This window comes from Balaenoptera physalus, assembly GCF_965194825.1.
Source record: "Balaenoptera physalus genome assembly, chromosome: 20".
Taxonomy (NCBI): Eukaryota; Metazoa; Chordata; class Mammalia; order Artiodactyla; family Balaenopteridae; genus Balaenoptera; species Balaenoptera physalus.
The window spans coordinates 52935287-52954202 of record NC_138901.1 but is presented as its reverse complement, the minus strand read 5'-3'; the positions used below and the strand labels follow the sequence as shown (position 1 = coordinate 52954202).

The 18916-nt window shown below is 56.5% G+C and overlaps 1 protein-coding gene across 6 annotated transcripts in view; it reads left to right on the top strand.

Moving 5' to 3' along the window:
- The first annotated feature begins 1414 nt into the window (after positions 1-1414).
- The window catches only part of CAMKK1 (calcium/calmodulin dependent protein kinase kinase 1), a 28296-nt gene continuing 10794 nt past the window's right edge, over positions 1415-18916 (top strand). For 2 of the 6 annotated variants that reach the window (XR_014257994.1, XM_082443883.1), the window contains exons 1-11: positions 2360-2493; positions 4571-4746; positions 9325-9726; positions 10629-10676; positions 11509-11562; positions 12095-12146; positions 12399-12532; positions 12970-13006; positions 13868-13889; positions 15133-15221; positions 18473-18672. Coding sequence is in view for 5 of the 6 variants with exons in the window: in XM_082443883.1 (XP_082300009.1) it covers positions 4624-4746; positions 9325-9726; positions 10629-10676; positions 11509-11562; positions 12095-12146; positions 12399-12532; positions 12970-13006; positions 13868-13889; positions 15133-15221; positions 18473-18672 (1161 nt within the window). In the remaining variant the exon portion in view is untranslated. Of the gene's footprint in view, positions 1553-2351; positions 2494-4570; positions 4747-9086; positions 9210-9324; positions 9727-10628; positions 10677-11508; positions 11563-12094; positions 12147-12398; positions 12533-12969; positions 13007-13867; positions 13890-15132; positions 15222-18472; positions 18673-18916 lie in introns of those variants that run through there. The other 4 variants (XM_082443884.1, XM_082443885.1, XM_082443887.1 and 1 more) reach the window with 4 other exon arrangements.

Below are 18916 nucleotides of genomic sequence, written 5' to 3'. Positions count from 1 at the left end.
ATCATGAGAACAAGAGTCAAATCCAGAAGTGGCTGGAGTAGTGAGTGGAAAGAGCCACATCTGGGAGGTCTTTGTGGAGCACAGCTGCCATACTGTTACCCCAAAACTGGGTTCACCTGCTGGTGGGTGTTGAGCCAAAAGACCCAACCAAGCCAAAGAGTGGGAGAAGGAGGCACTTATTACTTGAGGCAAGTAAGGAGAACACTGGGGATCTTTCCCAAAGCAGTGTCTCCCCGAATGGCAAAACTGGGGAAGTGTTAAGCTACGGGTACATGCATATTCGTGAAGAGGCTTGGGCAGTGTACACATCATAGAATTGGGGCAAAGGTTGACAGAAGGGTCAGAAAAGATCAACATCATCCCTCAGGTTCTAGTTGATCTGGTGGTTGAAGGGGGTTTAAATTCTGCAAAACAGCTCTTTTAAGAAAGTACTTCAGGCTAATCTGAAGTACTCAAAGAGAACTGGGAGTCTTTACAACTGCTATATTATCTTTGCTATTGTTATTTCTCCACCTGATAACAGCTGTTTCTTCCTGCATTCTTCTGTTCCCTTATGATCATTAATTACTGAGACCTGTTCAAGGACAAGCATTGTGGCCAGGCTTAGATGACAAAAACGGCTTAGGCCAAAAATGGCTTCTCTTATGTCAAAATGCTACATCTGGTTCTTTTCCTCGGGGACCCCCTACCCCATCTGCTTACAATACCAGCCCAGGACTGTCTTCCCTGAGGCTCTTACATGGAATTTCTGTTATCTAAGTCAAAACTGATCCTACCTGGTACAGAAATTTTTCCCCCTAAAAGTAAGTGTTCTGTCCTCAGCCCCTGTTTATTTACCCTGAAGTTATCTCAGCCTTTCCCATGGCCCTACTATGGGTCCCTTCGGATAACTCCCAAAACTGTCTCACTGGCCCAGCCCTCTTTCCTGAGCTCCAACCACACACATCCAACCCCCTAATTGCCATATCCAATTAATTATTCATTCGACAAATATCTTTTAAGCAACGTGTCAGGCTTTGTGCTGGATGAATCAGGCATGGTCCTTGCCCTCAAGGAGCTCCCAGTCCAGAGGAGTAACAGGCAGGTAAACAGATGCTCACTTCAAGGAAGTTCCTAAGAGGACTTGCTAACCCATGCTGGGCAGTGAGCTCATAGGGGAGTGTTTCTGGCAGAAGGGGCATTGAACCAAGTCCTGAAAAGAGTGAGGCAGGTGATTAGGACTGAGGTCATGGAGGGCCTGATTAGATCTATTCTCAGGGCACTGGTGAGCCATGGAAGATTCCGAAGCAGGAGCTGACCAGTTGGACTTGTGTTTCTAAAATATTACTCTGGCCACCAGGTGCAGAAAAGCAAGTGGGTGGGGGCCCTGCGGGAGGGCAATGAGGCTGCACGGGGCTGGGAGGCCAATGAGGAGGCTGCTGTAGCAATTCAGGTGCAAGAAGATAGTGACCTGAGCCAAGGGAGGGGCAGAGAAGCAGAAAAAAGTGGATGGATTCCAGGGATATTTAAGAAGCAGCATGGGCAGGACTTGGTGATCTACTGGTTGGAACAGGTAAGCGGTAGGCTATGATGACTCCCAGGTGTCTGGCTCCAGACTGAGACAGGGACATAAGAGGCCAGGTTTGGGGGAGTGATGTGGGGCTCTGTCTTGGACAAGTGGTGGGGTGAGGTGCCAGAGGATAGATACACAAGTGTAGAATGTAATTGAACCAAGAGTTGATGAGCTCGCCAGGGGAGAGGTGGGCTACCGCGAAGGTCAAGACGTCCTGCCCCAGCTCGCCATTCCTGCTGCCTGCTCACAGAGCCCTTCCCCAAATGAGAATCCGACTATGACCCCAGCATTCTGTTAAAACCGCTTCCCGTTTCTCCTAGCCGCCACGCAGCAGAAGGCTGAACTCCTGAGTCTACCATTCAAGGCCTTCCTCCCTGGCCCCGGGCCCGGGCCCCATCTCTTTGCTGATCTCGCTTCGCCCCTCCCCTAGTACTCACTGCGCCTCATCCCCGCCCCCCACTCCAGGGGCAGGGGGTGCGCCCTTGCCCCTGCCAGGCCGAGATGGTTGGGGGACAAAGGGTTTTGGGGGGAAAGCAACCGTACCCTCCAGGCCCAGCTTAGGGGCCCAGGCCGCGGCCTGGAGGGATTTCGGGGAACCCCAGGTACCCTGCCGCGGGGCGATGGGGGCGTGACGAGGCCGGTCCAGCCGCAGGGGGAGGTACCCCTCCAGAGCCACCGCCCGCCGCGGCCCCTCCCTTCCAGGAGCCGGGCGGGAGTCCTGGGCTCTGATTGGGCGGCGCCGGAGGGGGGCCGCGCGGTCAGGCCAATGAGCGCGCGCCGAGCGCGGCGGCTGGCTGGGGAGCGAGCGCCGCTTGGAGCCCAGGGGCCGGCGGTCTGAGCTCCGTGATCTCGGCCCTGGATAGGCGGGCGGGGCGGGGTGCGCGCCGCGGGAGCGAGCCTGACCATCCTCAGGGCCGCGGAGACTGTCGCTGGGCGCCGAGGTAGGGGTCGGCTGGGAGGGGGCCGGGGCAGGGGAGCGGGAGGGGACGAACGCCTGAACGTCTGCTCGGAGCCTGCAGGCGAGAAGGATGGTCTGCGTCTACGAGGACAGCCGAGAACTAGTCCATGAGGGGATCCTCCCCCTTCGGTCTGCGGGGCCCAGTCTATGAGGTGCCTCCCGGAGCCTGCTTCTGTCTGCGCTGGCATCCGGGACCGCATCTATGAGGGCGCCCCGCCGTCTGCGTCCCTTTCCCAGCTCTGGTCTGCGGGACCGCGTCCATACTGGGCGCACTACCCCCGCCCCAGCTCTTGGTGGGAGGCCGTGTCTATGCGGAGTGGGCCCAGACAGGTGAACCCACGTGTGGATCTGCGCGGAGCGCTTCTCCCACACTGCCCACCTCCGAGTCTTCGTGCTGGAGCTGGGGCGGGGGGATGAATGGGACAGATGCGACGCGCGTGGCTTTAGCTGCGCACTCCTCCCTGGTTGGGGCGGGGGTGGAGGGGGGCAGCGGAGGTGGATGCTGCGGTTTCGGCGGCCCGACAGGCACAGAACTGGTGGCTCGGAGGGTGCACACGTGCACAGGGACCTGTGTGTGGTGTTTGGAGGCGGGTGTGCGTGTGTCACGTGGGCACAGGAGTGTGCCTGTGTGCATTACAGGATGGAGTGGTGTGTGCGGGCGGGTCACGCGGACATCGGCGTGCGCTTGCTCCGGGAGTGGGGTGTGTGTGTGTGTGTGTGTTTGTGTGTATCTTGAGGGTGCAGGGGTGTGTAGAGAAGGCTGCGTCCCGGGTCACAGGACTGTGCCTCGGTGGGCTCCTATGGGGCTGTATATCTGCCAAGTGGGCCGGGGGTGGGGTGGGAGGAGCACACAGCTTGTGTCCTTGAGGGTGCACTGGCTGCCCCCACAGCCCTCACTCCTTCCTTCAGTGCATACAGACTGAGCACCCACTGTGTGCCAGGCCGTGTCCTAGGCCCACAGACTCCGGGGACTCCTGCCCCTTCCTTGGCCTCTTACCCTCAGTCCCCACAGAAGGCAGAGGGATCATTTTTTTAAACCTCATCCAAATTGAATCACTCCCCTACTCAAAACCTTCCTCTGGCTTTCGAGGCCTCCTGGTCTCTGTCCAAAAAGACCCCCAAAGCCAAGCCCTGAGCCCCAGCCAGGAAGTGGCTCTCTGTCATGCACAGTGTGAACTTCTATCCTCTCCTCTGCAACCTGTACTCAGCAATCATGAAAGAGCTTAAATGCCACCTCCTCCAGGAAGCCATCCCTGAGGCCAGGCACAGTGAATGACTGGGCCTTGTCATCCAGGTGTAACTCTGCTTGCCATCAGGTACCTCTCACACGTGGACACCCCACTCTGGTGACATTGGCCTCCTTGCTGTTCCTCAGACAGCGCAAGCACCGTCTCACCTCACAGCCTTTGCGGTTGCTGTGCCTAAAATGCCCTCCCCAGATGTCCACACTGTTCGCTCCCTCGCTTCCTTCAGATTCTGCTCAAATCCTGCATCAGAAAGGCCTTTCCTGATTGCCCTGTATAAATAGCACCCCCCAGTGCCTCACTCTTGATTCCCCTGACACGATTGTATTTCTTCTCCATAGCATGTACTGTTTGACATACCGTCTATTAATTCCTGGCTTTCTTGTTTGTTGCTTCTTGCCCCACTAGAAATTAAACTTCATCAGAGCAGGGACTTGGTCTTTTTGGTTCGCTGCTTTATTTCCGGGCACCTAGCACAGTGCCTGGGCACATACAGCAGGTGCTCAATGAGTTTTTCTTGCATGAATGAATGACTCTGGGTTTGCGTCCCAGAAGTTTGTGTCCCTGGCTGCTCCTTAGCCTGTGAGCCCCAGTCTGAGTCTAGGTCTCCTGCTCTTCTGTCCTCCAGATTCCAAGATCCCGGAAGGCCAGGTCTGGAAGAACTGAGACCAAATTTGCATGTTAGGAATATTCCCTCTAGCAACTGGTCTGGAGGATGGGGTGTGGTGGGGTTGGGGTGTGAGCCTGGAGGTGGGTGGCCTGTGTGGCGGAAACAGGGGGGAAGGAAAGTGGAGGTCTGCGTCTGGACTTTTTAAGGAGTTGGGCTCAGTGACCTCATCCAGCACAGCAGTGGGGAGATCAGGAAGGAGATGTCTGAACTGCCCTCCAGCAGCAAAGGAGAGGGAGGTGTGTTCTGGCAGAAGGCACAGCTTGGACAAAGGCCTGGCAGCAGAACAGAGTCTGCAGTTTGGGACTTGCAGCCAGAGTGGAGAGTAAGTGTGGGATTAGGGGGGATAAGGATGGGCAAAAGGGAAAAGATGGCTGATAAGGAGGGCTCCTGGGTTTCTGGGCTGGGAGAACTGGTGGGGGGGGGCACTTGTCTCAGCAATGGGGACAGAGGAGGAAGAGCAGACTCGGGGAAATGCTGAGTTGAATTGGAGCCTCGTTGGAACCGAGCTGCCAGGGAACACGGAGGGGAGGAGGCGCAGACCTGGTATGGAGGATGCGGAGGGGCAGAGGGAGAGGGGGAGGCCTGGAGACCATCAGCCAAGGGCGCTCAGGATGTGCTGAGGGCTGCCGTGCTGAATCAGGCACAGAGCCCATCTCGGTGCCTGGGGCCTCCCTGGGAATGGGGGGGCGGGGCGCGTCGTCACAGCAGGCGTCCTCGAGCATGACTTGGCACCAGACGCCTGGGCCTCCCTCGAGGGGACTGAGTCATCCCGGGTGGGGGTGGGAGCCACAGAGGCCACCCGTTGCCAGGGCCATCCAGACACTTGTCAGGAGCATAAACATGGCTCCTGTGAGGCAGCCCAGTGATGTCAAGGCCACTTTCTGTGTCTGGCCCGGGTGACTGGACCACCTCCTTACAGCTTTCCCTTCTGGCCTGCCCTCTGCCAGCCAGGGCCACAGTTTGTCTTGCCTAGATGATAGCTGGTCCCCTGCTCAACCTTGTCCTGAGGTTCTCAGCAGCCTTGCAGAACTCAGGGTGAGGCCTGACTAGTCCCTGAAGTCATTCCAGGTGGGGCTGCTTGAACCAACGTGGATGAGAGCAGGATACCCCTGCTCTGTCCTGCGCTGGGCCTCCTCCGAGGGACCCAGGTGATGAGGCACATCCTGAGGGGGAGGCCTGGCCAAGCAGGGTCTGGAGCCTGGGTCTGCATCCCTTGGGAATAGCCAGACACCTGCGGATGAGGGACATAGCCTGGGAGGAGAAGCCTGAGGGGGTAATGCGCCAGGCCACCTGGGAGCGGGGCAGATGTGGGGCTGTGCTTTGTATGTACATCAGGGCTCGCCCTCGGTACCTGTGCCACAGACTCGTCCCAGCTCCACGTCGCTCAGGCACAATCCGCTTCAACGTTCACAGTCTCATGCCTTTCCTCCCATAGCCCTGGGAGGCAGCACGATGGTGGCTATCTGTGCAATTCACAGATGAGCAAGCTGAGGCTCCAAGAAGTTCAGTGATTTGTCCAGACAGCACAGCCACAGGCTGGGAGGACAGACTGGGGTGGCAGTTTTCAGTGAGGGAGGGCCTAAGCCTGGCCATTCTCGGCTGCAGACGAGGCTGGTCCCTGGGAGGCTCCCTATGCCCATAGGAGTCCTTGCTCTGCCCTGGGCCTGGGTGCCAGCCTGTCTGTCCTTCTATTTGCCCATGTGGCTCCCAGCCACCTGCTGAGTCAATTTCTACGTAGTGTGCACGGAGGCCTCAGCTTAGGGAGGGCCTTGAGAGACCCCCTGGGTGAGCCTCCAGAGAGGGGTGGGTCCTGCCCAAGACACACAGCCCAGCCCAGCAGGCAGCCCCAGGCTGGTAGACTGTTGACCATGTGGGAGGTTCAAACGTGACTCTGTGGGATCAGGTTCCTATGGCCCCCCGGGGGCGCAGGCCCCACCCCCCATTCTGGGGCACACATACACAAAGACCTAAAGGCACACAATGCACGTGAACACACTTATCCACCCATAGATTTTTGTTTCTGTGCAGATGCCCTCCTGTGTGTGTTCCGCCGCCCCCGCCCCCCACCCCCCACACACGCTGTCACCCCGAGCCTACAGCCCTGCTTCCACGTACTCTCTCACGCGGACACACGGCCCTGTCGCCTGGACACGAGGCAGGAACCTGGGGCCTCCCCGGGGCGCCTCCTGCACAGACGTGCTTAGTCACCTGAATTTGATCCAGGCGGGAGGGAGGGCGGAGGGCCTGACGTCAGCCCTCACAGCTGTCTTGTGCCGCCCGCGCATCCATCTGGGCCACCGCGTGTCCCAGGCAATCACAACAACAGCAGCACAACTCCGTTTTACGGGGCTTCGTTAGTGGCAGGGCTGGTTCTGAGCCCGGGAAGGGTGTACACTCCTTTTCACAGCCCTGCGGGCGGGTGATACTGCTGTTAACCTCATTCTGCAGATGGGGAAAACCCAGGCAGAGTGCAGTCACCTGCCCATGGGCACATGGCCAGGAAGGAGCATAGCCTGGCAGCCTGGCTTCAGAGCCTGGGTCCTCAACCAGGTAACAGGGCCCCAAACTGGAGCAGGAAGGCTCTGCCCTGACCTGCTGTGTGACCTCAGACCCATCCCTGCCCCTTGCTGGGCCCTACTTTCCCAATCTGAGAAAAGAGGGAAAGAGAGTTGAAGGAGGATGGCCTGTGGCTGGGGTAACAGCCTCAGGGAAATCTTATGCAAATTTGATGGGCTAGGGCAGCCTGTGGCCTCTGCCTGTGGTGACTCTCAGTCCCCTCGGTCACTGCTGTGGACAAGAGGACAGGAGTTCCGCACACTGCCATTCGTTCCCTGCCATGGGCTGGGGCTTAGGCTCCTTGGGGTCTCCTCTCCTGTCTCTGCTTTTCCATCTGTCTAATGGGGCCAGGACTGTAATGATCACTATGGCAACCACTCATTCATTCAAAAAATATTTACTGCTACTCTGTGCCAGGCACTGCTGCTGACGCCAGTAATCTTATGGAGACGAGGCAGACAAGAGCCCTAACCTGTGGAGTTTATATTCTGGTGGGAGAAAAAGGGCCTACAGAGTGAGGGGGAGGGGCGGCAGGGTGAGCCACCTACAGGGTGGGCCAGGCTTGTAGGGCTCCCTTTAGCCTTGGCTTCTTCCTTCCTGCAGCCATCTGGTTCCCAAAGCCTCCCTGATGCTCTAATCCCATTCCACCTCCTCCAAGGAGGCCTCCATGATGCTCCAGCCCTACTCCCTTCCTCACCTACTTCAGAGAGTCCTCCCCAATGTTCTACTCCTACTTGCCACTCTCACCTCCTCCAGAGAGGCCTCCCTGATGCTCTAGCCTCACCAACCCCCACTCCCCTCACTCCTATAGGTCCAGTGTCCATGTCTTTTCCTGTTGCCAGTCTAAATTCCCTTCTCCCTTCCTTTCTGCACGCCAACAACAGCTCCACCAGGCTTCCACTCATACAATACACTGTGTGCCAGGCACAGGGGGTCTGGACCACACCCTTACCCACAATCCATCTCCAAGTTTTGCTGTGGACCTAGGAATCTGGGAAGGTCCTGCATCTGTGGTACAGATGGGGAGACTGAGGCTCAGAGTCAGGAAGGAGCTGCCCAGGGCCCACAGTAGGTTGGCAGGCAGGACTGGAACCCAGCCCAGGCTCCTCTGTGGCCAGTGGACTCCAGTGAACCCTGCCTCCTTGACATCCGTCAAAGCAAGGTGATGGGGGAATAAGGGGTGTAACGGAGACCATGTTCTCAAAATTGTTGTGTGGTGACAGCACAAGTTACCGCCAGACAGGAAGGGCAGAGGGTCAGGAGTCCACTTACTTCCTTTTCCTGAGAAGATGCTGAGTCTGGTCCAGGAAAGGGGAGGGGCATCGAGTGGGGTGGGGCCAGTGCTCAGCCTGGGGCAGAAATGGAGTCCCAGCCTGAGTATCAGGGTTCAGCCCTGGGTCAGGTTTCAGCCCAGAGTTGTAGTCAAGTGTGAGGGCTGGGGCTGGATGTTGGAGGTTGGTTTGGGGTTCAAGCTGGAGTTAGTCCTTGGCCTGGAGCCTAGATGGGGGCTCAGACTACAATAGGGCCAGGGTGGATATAAGGCCAGGCCAGGGGGAGCATCTCAGCCTGAACAGATGTGGGGAACATTTTAGCCACATGAATAAACTGGAAGGAAAAACCAGGAGAAATAAGTGCAGTGAAGTCTCTCTTCACAGTCACCAAAGTAGCAGCCCCCTCCTCTAATGGACCCTGTCCTGGGTTGTCGGCTCTGCTAGGGCAGGGAAGGGAGCAGTGAGAGACTTGTGCTGTGGCCCTGGAGAGGTCTCCTGGAGGAGGTGAGACGGGCGGGAGAGGCTGGAGACCCAGGGAAGTCTTCCTGGAAGCAGTGACGGGTGGAGGGGGGTGCCTGGAGAATCAGGAGCCCAGCTCAGCTTCCAGGCAGCAACAGCAGCAGCATTGGAATGCTCTGTTGTCAGGGGGTGGGGCTGTGAGTCACTGGGCTGTCTGCTGGATGGGGGCCTGAGCTGACCTGGGGCTCTGTTTCTCCCAGTACTGCTGGGCCTCCAGTGTTCTGCCCATGTCTGTCTGTCCTGACTCCAGAATATCAGATTCTCCCTGCTTCCCTGTGAAGCCAGGAAGGCTGATGTGACTGTGCCTGTTTTACAGATGCGGACACTGAGGTCTAGAGGGCTGGTGTGCAGCAGAGCCAGATGAGTTCCTGGAATTCCTTTAGTTAGTAGGGAGACCTGAGTTTGGATGCTGGCAACCCAGGCAGTGGGAACAGGCCAGGTAAAGACATGGAGGTGGGACTCACAGTTTGTGGCTATGATGGGAGAAGGGCCTGGAAATCTGACCTCCTTGCTCTGTGGCCAGGATTGAAGGCTTCTCTGCCCTCTTTTCTCAGGTTCCCAATAAGGCTGCACAGAGGAACCCCCTGACTGTGGCAATGGAGGGGGGCCCAGCGGTCTGCTGCCCGGACCCTCGGGCAGAGTTGGTGGAGCGAGTGGCAGCCATGGATGTGGCCCACTTGGAGGAGACGGATGGCAGCCCAGAGCCCACCAGGAACTGTGTGGACCCTCCATCACGGGCCAGAGCTGCCTCCGTGATCCCCGGCGGTACTTCAAGATGCCCCGCCGCCCGGCCCAGCCTCTCGGCTAGGAAGTTCTCCCTGCAGGAGCGGCCAGCAGGGAGCTGCCTGGAGGCCCAGGCTGGGCCTTACGCCACAGGGCCTACCAGCCACATCTCCCCACGGGCGTGGCGCAGGCCCACCATCGAGTCCCACCACGTGGCCATCTCAGACGCAGAGGTTGGTGGGGCAGAGCTAGGGGGTGCCCACGAGCTTTTCAGTAGTCCTCAGTGAAGACCCTTTGCAGTTCCTATCCCTGCCACACAGCTGTCTAGCCTTTGGTTTGCATACCCCCAGAGCTGAGGAGCTCACTACCTCACTACATGGTCTCTTCCCACCCAGGGGAACTTCATCTGAGCCAATTGCTGCCTCCTGTAAGTCTCACCATTCCCACCCCCAGTCCAGGCCTAGGAAATAGGTCCCTCCCTTGTTCCCCCAAGAAGTCCTCTTAGAGATTTGAAGATAGACAGTGCGTCCTCCTGTCCCCCAAGTCTTCCCCAGCTTGAGCCTTCCACCTCTAATCCTGCCTCTTAGAGTCTGCTCTGACTCAGAAGCTGCCAGCATGCTACCAGCCTCTGGGCTCCGTCCTTGCCACTTAGATCTGAAAGGGAACCCAAGTACGAGCAATCTACAGGCTTCAGAAGCTGAGCTTTTCACGCCTGAGCCAGGGCTCTGGTCTCCTGTCCCCAAGGCTCTCCTCATCTGTCTTGTCCATGCAGTCTCCTCATTCAGCTGCTTCTGGAAATACTTGCTCATGGGTTTCTCCCATCAGGGTCTCCCAGCCCCCAGCATCCAGGTAGGAATCAGTGCATTTTTTCCACCACTTCCTAGGGAGCAAAGCATAGGCGTGGTTCACCATTCATGTTTTCAAACATTGTCCAAGTCTCCTTGTCACTTTCGGCGTCACTTTTGGCACTGGCACCACCTCACTTGCCTATGTAAACTTGAAAGGTTGGTGAGACCCAGGGTCTGGGAGCAAGGGGCCTGGGGCCAGGATGGGGCCCTGGACGTGCTCCTGGAGTGGGAGCAGTGCTGCTTCTGGATCAAGCTTTACCTGATGTCCTCCCTCTTTCCCCCACCAGGACTGTGTGCAGCTGAACCAGTACAAGCTGCAGAGTGAGATTGGCAAGGTAGGCCTGGGGGCAGGCCAGGAGCAGTGGGAACTTGTCTGGGGGATTTGCGGAGGCAGCCTGTCCAGATCCTCTGCTTGGCAAAATCCCCTCTCCTCCTCTGGGAATGTGAGGCTGGGCCAAGAAGGTCCTAGCCTGGAAATGAGGAAGGTTTTGTCCTCTATAGGAAACACCTGGGGTGGGGGGTGGGAGATGACTCCTGATTCCTGACTCCCCAGAGTTTTTTTGTTTTTTGTTTTTTTATAAATTTATTTATTTATTTGTTTTTGGCTGTGTTGGGTCTTCGATGCTGCGCGCGGGCTTTCTCTAGTTGTGGCGAGCGGGGGCTACTCTTTGTCGTGGTGCGTGGGCTTCTCATTGCGGTGGTTTCTCTTAATGTGGAACACGGGCTCTAGGCGCGTGGGCTTCAGTAGCTATGGCACATGGACTCAGTAGTTGTGGCTCGCAGGCTCTAGAGCACAGGCTCAGTAGTTGTGGCACATGGGCTTAGTTGCTCCGCGGCATGTGGGATCTTCCCAGACAAGCGCTCGAACCTGTGTCCCCTGCATTGGCAGGCGGATTCTTAACCACTGCGCCACCAAGGAAGTCCCCTCCCCAGAGTTTTTGATGGAAGGGACTGGGGAAGGCATAGAGCTGTGTTGAGCCCGGCAGGGGCAGTGACCAGGGCATAGGAGCCCTCTCTCTGCCCGCCTGAAATTTATGCCCACTGGTGGCAGGGGTGGAGATGGGAAGCGGGAGGAGGGGGCTGGAGCCGTTCAGGCTCCCCTTCTCCTGGGCTAGTCCTGGGGGAGGCTGTCCTGTCCAGTGGGGGCTGACCTGTGTCTATCTGCAGGGTGCCTACGGCGTGGTGAGGCTGGCCTACAACGAAAGTGAAGACAGGCACTATGTGAGTCTGGGGATAGCTGGGCCCTAGGAGGCTGGGCCCTAGGAGGCTGGTGGGTGGGCAGATGCTGTGCTAAGACAGAGGACAAGGCTGCCTGTGAAGGGAGTGAGCTCCCTCTAGTTGCGGCATGCAGGCTCTTTAGTTGTGGTGCGTGGGCTTCATTGCCCCGCGGCATGTGGGATCTTAGTTCTCTGACCAAGGATCGAACCCACGTCCTCTGCATCGGAAGGCAGCTTCTTAACCACTGGACCACCAGGGAATTCTCGGGAATGAGCTTCTTGACCCTGGGAATATGCAAGCAGAGGCTGGATGCCTCCAAGGGGAGAGCTCTAGAAAGGCTTGTTGGGGGGAATAGGGGTAAGGCCTAGGTTCAGGTATGGCTACCTCCTAACCCAGCATAACTGCAGCCAGTCCATAGCCTCAGTGCCAGTGGCAGATGCTCGTGTGCCTTTCTGGACCTCAGTCCACATGTAACCAGCCTGTTCTAACCCCTGGTGGCTTCACACAAGTGACATGTCTGTCCCTCCCTCCTCAGGCAATGAAAGTTCTTTCCAAGAAGAAGTTACTGAAGCAGTATGGCTTTCCACGTACGTATCTGTCTGGTCCTGGGCTTGGGAGCTCCTGGCCTGGGGGCAGAGGGGGAGGAGACCTCGGAGGCTGGTTTTTGTTAGGACTGGGGGTAGACAGGGAGAGCGTGAGCAAAGGCCTGGTGGTGGGACTGTGCTTGGGGGGTTGAGGCCAAGGCCATGGTCTTGCAAGATTCTTGCTTGAGGCTGGTCGCAGGGCCGTGGTGAGGCCCAGCCTTCTGCAACTGGCTGGACCCCCCTTCCTGGTCACAGGTCGCCCTCCCCCTAGAGGGTCCCAGGCTGCCCAGGGAGGACCAGCCAAGCAGCTGCTGCCCCTGGAGCGGGTGTACCAGGAGATTGCCATCCTGAAGAAGCTGGACCACGTGAACGTGGTCAAGCTGATCGAGGTAGGTGGTGAGTCAGTGAGGCCTGTGGAGTAGCCTCTGGTGCAGGGGGCACTTGGCACGGACCCAGGGGTCCTGCTGAGGGAAATATGCCAAAGGCAGGGCCAGAATTGGGGTGGGGACTGCCGGGAGGCTTCTGGGGTCAGTTCAGGCTGGTCTGGGATGTTCTCAAGTTCTCATGGAGGGGGACGAGCTGCCCCAGAGGCAAGAAGTGAGGGAGGCAGGAGGGGAAGAGGGGCTGGGTGCCATGTGGTGAACCCACGTCGGGGCCAGTGATTTCTGAGGCCTCATCTGCCTGGTGCCTGCATAGTTCCTGCTCCATCGTCCAGGGTGGCTGCGGAGCACACTACGGGTCCTGGGGCTGGTGAGGATGAGGAAGCCTGGGATGCCCACCCCATAACTCCCCAAGACTCACCCTCATGTCTGCTCCCTCTCACCAGGTCCTGGATGACCCAGCTGAGGACAATCTCTATTTGGGTGAGTGACCCAGCTCATCCCCAAAGCAGCTTACCCCGGTGGGTCTGAGTGCTCCCCGGGGACACACTTGACGTTCAGATGGGCCGTGTGCAATGCACTGACCTCCTGGGGGCAGGGAGGAAACACATGTTCTCAAGGCCCAGATTCTCTTGCCCAGCCCTGCTGAGCCAGGCTCAGAATATCCAGTTAGATTCAACAAATATTCCCAAGCCCCCACTCCACTGATCGGAGAGATGGTGGATCAGATAGATACAAGAAGTAGGCTATGTGATGTGGGTTCCCAGACCCCATCTGATAACTCTGTGCCTCAGTTTCCTCACCTGTAAAATGGGGATAATAATGGTATCTACCGCATAGTGTTGATGTGAGAAGTAAATGAGTTATTATATACAAGACACACTAGCTATTATTAGTAATAGTATGCTGTTGTTATTACTTAAGTCCTTGGTGCCTGATTCAGGGCTGGGCTTAGCGGCTCTCAGGGAATGGGCCAGAAGGAACACTGGCTTAGGAATCAGAGGCCAAGTCTTTAGTCTCCACTCCCTCTCCTACCTGCCTATCTGCTGTGACCTGTAGGAAAATTCCTGCCCCTTCTCTGAGGTTCAGTTTCCCCCCTATAAAAGGGGTCTATGTTGACGGTCCTCACTTGGCACCTGAGAATCTAGTGAGGCAGGTCCATAGTCGACCCACTCTCATTTACTTCCTCTGATACCCTGGGACCCCTGTCCTATCCCTCCCTCAAGTATGCCTGGATGCCTGCCCCCTCTCCCACCCTCCAGAACAGGGAGGAACCTTGGCATCGGCTGTTTTTTCAGCCTGGCTGCACCTTACCTGCTCTTCTTTTCTTCTCTTTTCTTTCAGTGTTTGACCTCCTGAGAAAGGGGTGAGTTCCCCATCCCGATCAGGCAGGTCAAGTCTTCCTTTCCCTCCCTGTATCCCTAGTCCTGGGGTCAGCTACTCTAGTGAAAAAAAGAGGTCCAGGCTCTGTCCTTAGGGAGCTGTGGTCTGGGTTGGGAAGTGGGGGCAGAACGAGAGACCAAGAGGATGATTCTTTGAAGGCCGGTGGGGTCAGTGAGACTGGAATAGCCAGGGAGGCCTCAGGAAGAGGGGGTGGGTTTCGAGCCAGGCCTTGAAGAACTGGAAAGAAGATTTTGATGGAGAAGAGGGAGAAGAAAGGAATATTTCTCCAGCAAAAGTATAGAGATGGAACACAACTCTCATCTGTATTCAAATCACAAAGAGTTCTTTCAGTTTTACAAGTTTGTGAGTTGGGTGGCTGGGACCCCATTCACTCCCATTTACAAGAAGGGAAGCTGAGGTTCAGAGAGGGTAAGTGGCTTGCCCAAAGTCACACAGCAAGTCACTGATGAAATCTAGGGTTGTAACTCATGTTTGCCTTGTCTGACCTTCTCAGGGTATGTGCAGAACAGCAGACATGCAGTAAAGGGCACGGGGCTGGGTGGGCTGGGGGCCCTAACTGCCAAGGCCTTGAATACAGGCTGTGACTTGTCTCTCTGCCTGGGAGGCTACCTAAAGACCAATTTGGGGAAGGGGCAGGGAGTGGTGTCCATTTTAGACTCAGGGGCTTTCAGCATTTTTGACCTCCATTCAAAGTAAGAAATACAAGTTTTACATTGCCATCCATATCTGTAATTGAAACCAAAGTTTTATAAAACAGTGTATTACATGTGATGTACTCTGATATATTCTACTTCATTAGGAAAAAAAAAAAAAAGCAGTAGGCATCCTGAATTGATTTCATGACCTTCTTGGTCCTGGACCTACAGTTTGAAAACACTGCCCTAAATGGCATCTTCACAACTGTTTGATTATAGATAATTAAGTACTTAGAAGAAGGAATATCAAGCCAATCAGAAATTAAGATAAAGCTAATTTGAAATTGTAGTGATTGAAAAGGGATATTTGCGTCTATGCGTGTTTTCAAATTTTCATTATATGGGAGAAGAAGCTACTATCTTGGGTTTTAGGGACCCGTTCGAGCATAGAGGGCTCCCAAAAGGTCCCGAGGGGTCTGTACGGCCCAGCCCCTGTTCCCCTCCACCTGACATCTGCCTTTACTCATCCTGATTCCGGCTAAACATCCCTCCTCCCCGCCCTCCCCATAGGCCGGTCATGGAAGTGCCCTGCGACAAGCCCTTCCCCGAGGAGCAAGCTCGTCTCTACCTGAGGGACATCATCCTGGGTCTTGAGTACTGTGAGTGAGGGGCTGCCTACCCCCCTGGGGCTGGAGAGCCGGGGGGAGTGGAGGGGACACAAAAGGAGACGGAGCCCAGGCTGAGCAGGCTCTGAGCAGTTCCTGTCAATCAGTGCTGATCTACCAATCATCTTTAGTTGGGGGTGGGGAAATGGGCGTGTGGGCGGGGCCGAAACTCCCTGAACAGGTAGGGTGGCGGCAGACTTCACTAGGCATGCGCCAGGTCCTTCTCGGCGCCTGGTCGTCACCGCGTCGGCCTGCGCCTTGGATGTTCAGCATATATCTCACCTCTGCTGAATTCTTAGCCAAGCTTAGCCTCTCCACTGGGCCTCGAGAGCTGTGGGAAGGAATTTATGTCCAGCGGCTCGAGGAAGAGTCTGTCCTGGCATGGAGCCGGTGGGTGGTAGCAGAGTCGGTTTACTGTGAGGGGCCCTAAGGTGATGAGAGCTCAGAAGGGAGGATGTTAGTTTAGCCTCTATCATCTGTGGAATTCATTTATTCATTCATTTATCCATTTACGAGTACCTACTAAGTGCCAGCTGGGGGCGTGTAGATGCCAAAGACCCAGAAGTGATCTCAAGGATCTTGCAGCCTAGTGGGAGGGACGGGAACCTAAGCAGTGCCTGCCAAGGCTGGGGAGGCACAGGGGCTGTCAGAGCACTAAGGGACCAGGGGTGGCTTCCTGGAGGCCACTTATGATCAGGGTCCTGAAAGATGAGTAGGAGTTCGTTGGCTAGTTTGAGGCATGGTGGGAGGGAGTACACCAGGCGGAGAGAACTGCATGACAGCGGCACAGAGGGGAGTACTATTTGAGACTGGGAGAAGTTCAATTTGGTTAAGTCCAACCTGGGAGCCAGGGTTAGGGAAAGGCGGTGCTGTAAACACTGTCCAGGCTGCACTCGAGGGCTGGGAATGCCTCCATAGAGGACTTTCATGACTTTATCCTGTCAGCCTTGTGAGCCCCTGAGGGCTTCGAGCAGGGGAGGGGAGTGATAGGATTTGTGTCTTGGAAAGCTCTGTCTGGCAGCGTATGGTGGCTGGATGGAGGGCAAGAGGCCACCAGCTGGTCAGGGAGGAGGCTGGTTCTACAGCCCAACTGACAGATGGTGAGGCCTGGATTAGGGCAGTGGCAGCAGGGAGCATATGTGAACGAGGTGGGGTGGGCAGCATTGGGTGACTAACTGGTCATGGGGAGAAGAGGGCCCGCAGGCACCTAGGGTTCTGGCCTGGTTTGGGGAGTGGGGCACAGCCCATCCCTCTGAAATCTCAGCTTGGTTTATCAGAAGCATATTCTCTCCCTAGGGGAACAGGTGAAGACCAGCTGAGGTTTGACCTGCAGTGAATGTCTTTATCTCATTTGAGCCACTCCAGTGCCTTCATTTTAATGCTGTTTTTGTGCCTATGGGGAAACTGAGGCACAGAGAGGGGAGGGCTTTGCAGAAAGTCCCTAGCAAGGGCCTAGAGGTGTGAGAAGGGGGCATTTCACCCTGGTGTGGTCGGCAGCAGACACAACCCTATACCAGCTCGGCTTCCACCCACTTCTTGTCCTGGGCCTGTTGTCTCCCATCCTCTCTCCCTGCAAAAAAAAACAAAACAAAAAAGCAGAAAAAACAAGCTAATCCCATCTGGCTCTTGGGTAAAGCCTCATCAAGACCCAGCTAACCATGATGAAGGGCTTTCTGGAGTGATCCGGTCAGCACCAGGGACTGGACAGGCAGACAAATGGTGGCACCCGGTGCTGAAGACCCACCTTGTGATTCTGGCCCCCAGAAGGGAGAGCTGAGGCTGCCCTGGGAAGGCCCTGTGGTCGGGGAGGCTCAGGCCTGATTCTTACAGACGGGGCAAGTGCAGCCATGCAGGTAGGAGAAGCAGTCGGATCTGGAATATATCTCACAGGTCCAGTCCTTAGAACTTGCTGCTGAATTGGATGTGGGGTCTGAAGGAGAGAGCAGTTGAGATTTTTGGCCTGAGCAGCTGATAATATGGCCATTAACTGAATGGGAAAGACTAGAAGAGGAGCAGAGCTTTTCTGTTCTGTTTGTTTGGCGGTGGTGGTGTGTGTGTGTGTTTAGGCGGGGGTGGGGGCGGGGGGGGCGGGGGTTGCAGACAAGAGAAATCAAGTTCTCAATTAAATATGTGATTGACAAATACTGAGGTATATGTTGAGATGTCTATGGGATATCCATGTGGATAAAGAGCTGGGAGTTCAAGTGAGATGCCAGGGTTTGAGATAAGAATCTGAGCCCACTTTCCATGGTCAAATACACAGCCTCCTGAGCCTCTGTGTTCTGATGGGTGTGTGTCAAATGCTTTGTGTGTACCTGGCACATAGGAGGCAATCGCTATAGGGCCATGGGTCCTGTTGTTATTCTTATTAATATATGATGCTCACTCCCTCTGCCCCCAGCCTTCCTCTCCTTCTCCTTCCCCCTCCCCTTCCCTCCTTCCCGTTCCATCTTCCCTCCTCTCCAACATCCTGGGGTCTGTTGGTCCAGGGGAACATATTTGTTGAGCAGGGAGCCCATAAGTGGATGGCTGTGGGATGAGGTCAGTGCCTTTTCTCTGCTGGGACATCCCTGGCCGTCTCAGCCTGAGCTGCCCGTCTCTTCCCGGCAGTGCTGGACCCAGGAAGCAGGGTGGGCGCTCAGCCTAGTAGAGAGGGCAGACCCTTACTCCGGCCACATTCATCCCGGCAGTCCCAAGGCCTGGGGTGCCCTCCCTCTCCAAAACTGCATCAGCCCAGAGTCCCTAGGGCTGAGGTGGTACCTCTGCAGGATACCCCACAATCCCACCCTCAGTCTGAGGAACAGGGACAGCTGTGACAGGCTGGGTGGGGGGATGGAACTGGGGAAAGATTTTGATGGGCTTCAAGCCTGTAGACAACACTCACATGGGAGGGCCAGGGATGGCCTATGGAGGACCCCTTCCCCCAGTTTCCTCTGACGTCCACCCTCAGTGGCAGGTGCCTTGATTGCCATGGAGAGAGCACTGGACTTGGGGTCCAAAGATTCCTAAGAGTCCAGTCCTGGCTCTGTTACTAACAGCCTAGGTTAGTATCTTCACTGCATAGCTGAGCAGGGGGCCCTGAAGTCCTCTTCCAAGGTCCTCGAGAGCTGCATGTGTGCGGAGGACAGGAAGTCCCAGCTCCTTTTCTCCTGGAGTTGGAAGCAGCCTCCACGGCCAGGCGAGAGCAGGTGGGGAGTCTGGGCGGCAGGGCCCCAGGCCAGCGCTCGAGCTGCCTCTCTCTGCAGTGCACTACCAGAAGATCATCCACAGGGACATCAAGCCATCCAACCTGCTCCTGGGGGACGACGGGCACGTGAAGATCGCCGACTTCGGCGTCAGCAACCAGTTTGAGGGGAACGACGCTCGGCTGTCCAGCACGGCCGGGACCCCGGCGTTCATGGCCCCCGAGGCCATTTCTGAGTCCGGCCAGAGCTTCAGTGGGAAGGTGGCTCCCAGGACCCGGGCTGGGTTGGGGTTCAGGTGTAGGGGTGGGAGTACGTGCCACGGGGTCCCATTTCCAACCTGAGGGTGCCAGGGTCCTCATGTCTCAGGAGGGACCGAACATGGTCCCCTCCCTCACGTTTGCCTCCTTCTGGAGTCCGACAAACTCCCCCAACTTGGGCCTCCTCTCGTTCTCCAGCAAAACGGCCCCAAGTCTTCCGTGCAGGTACTTGCCGCCAGCTGCTCTG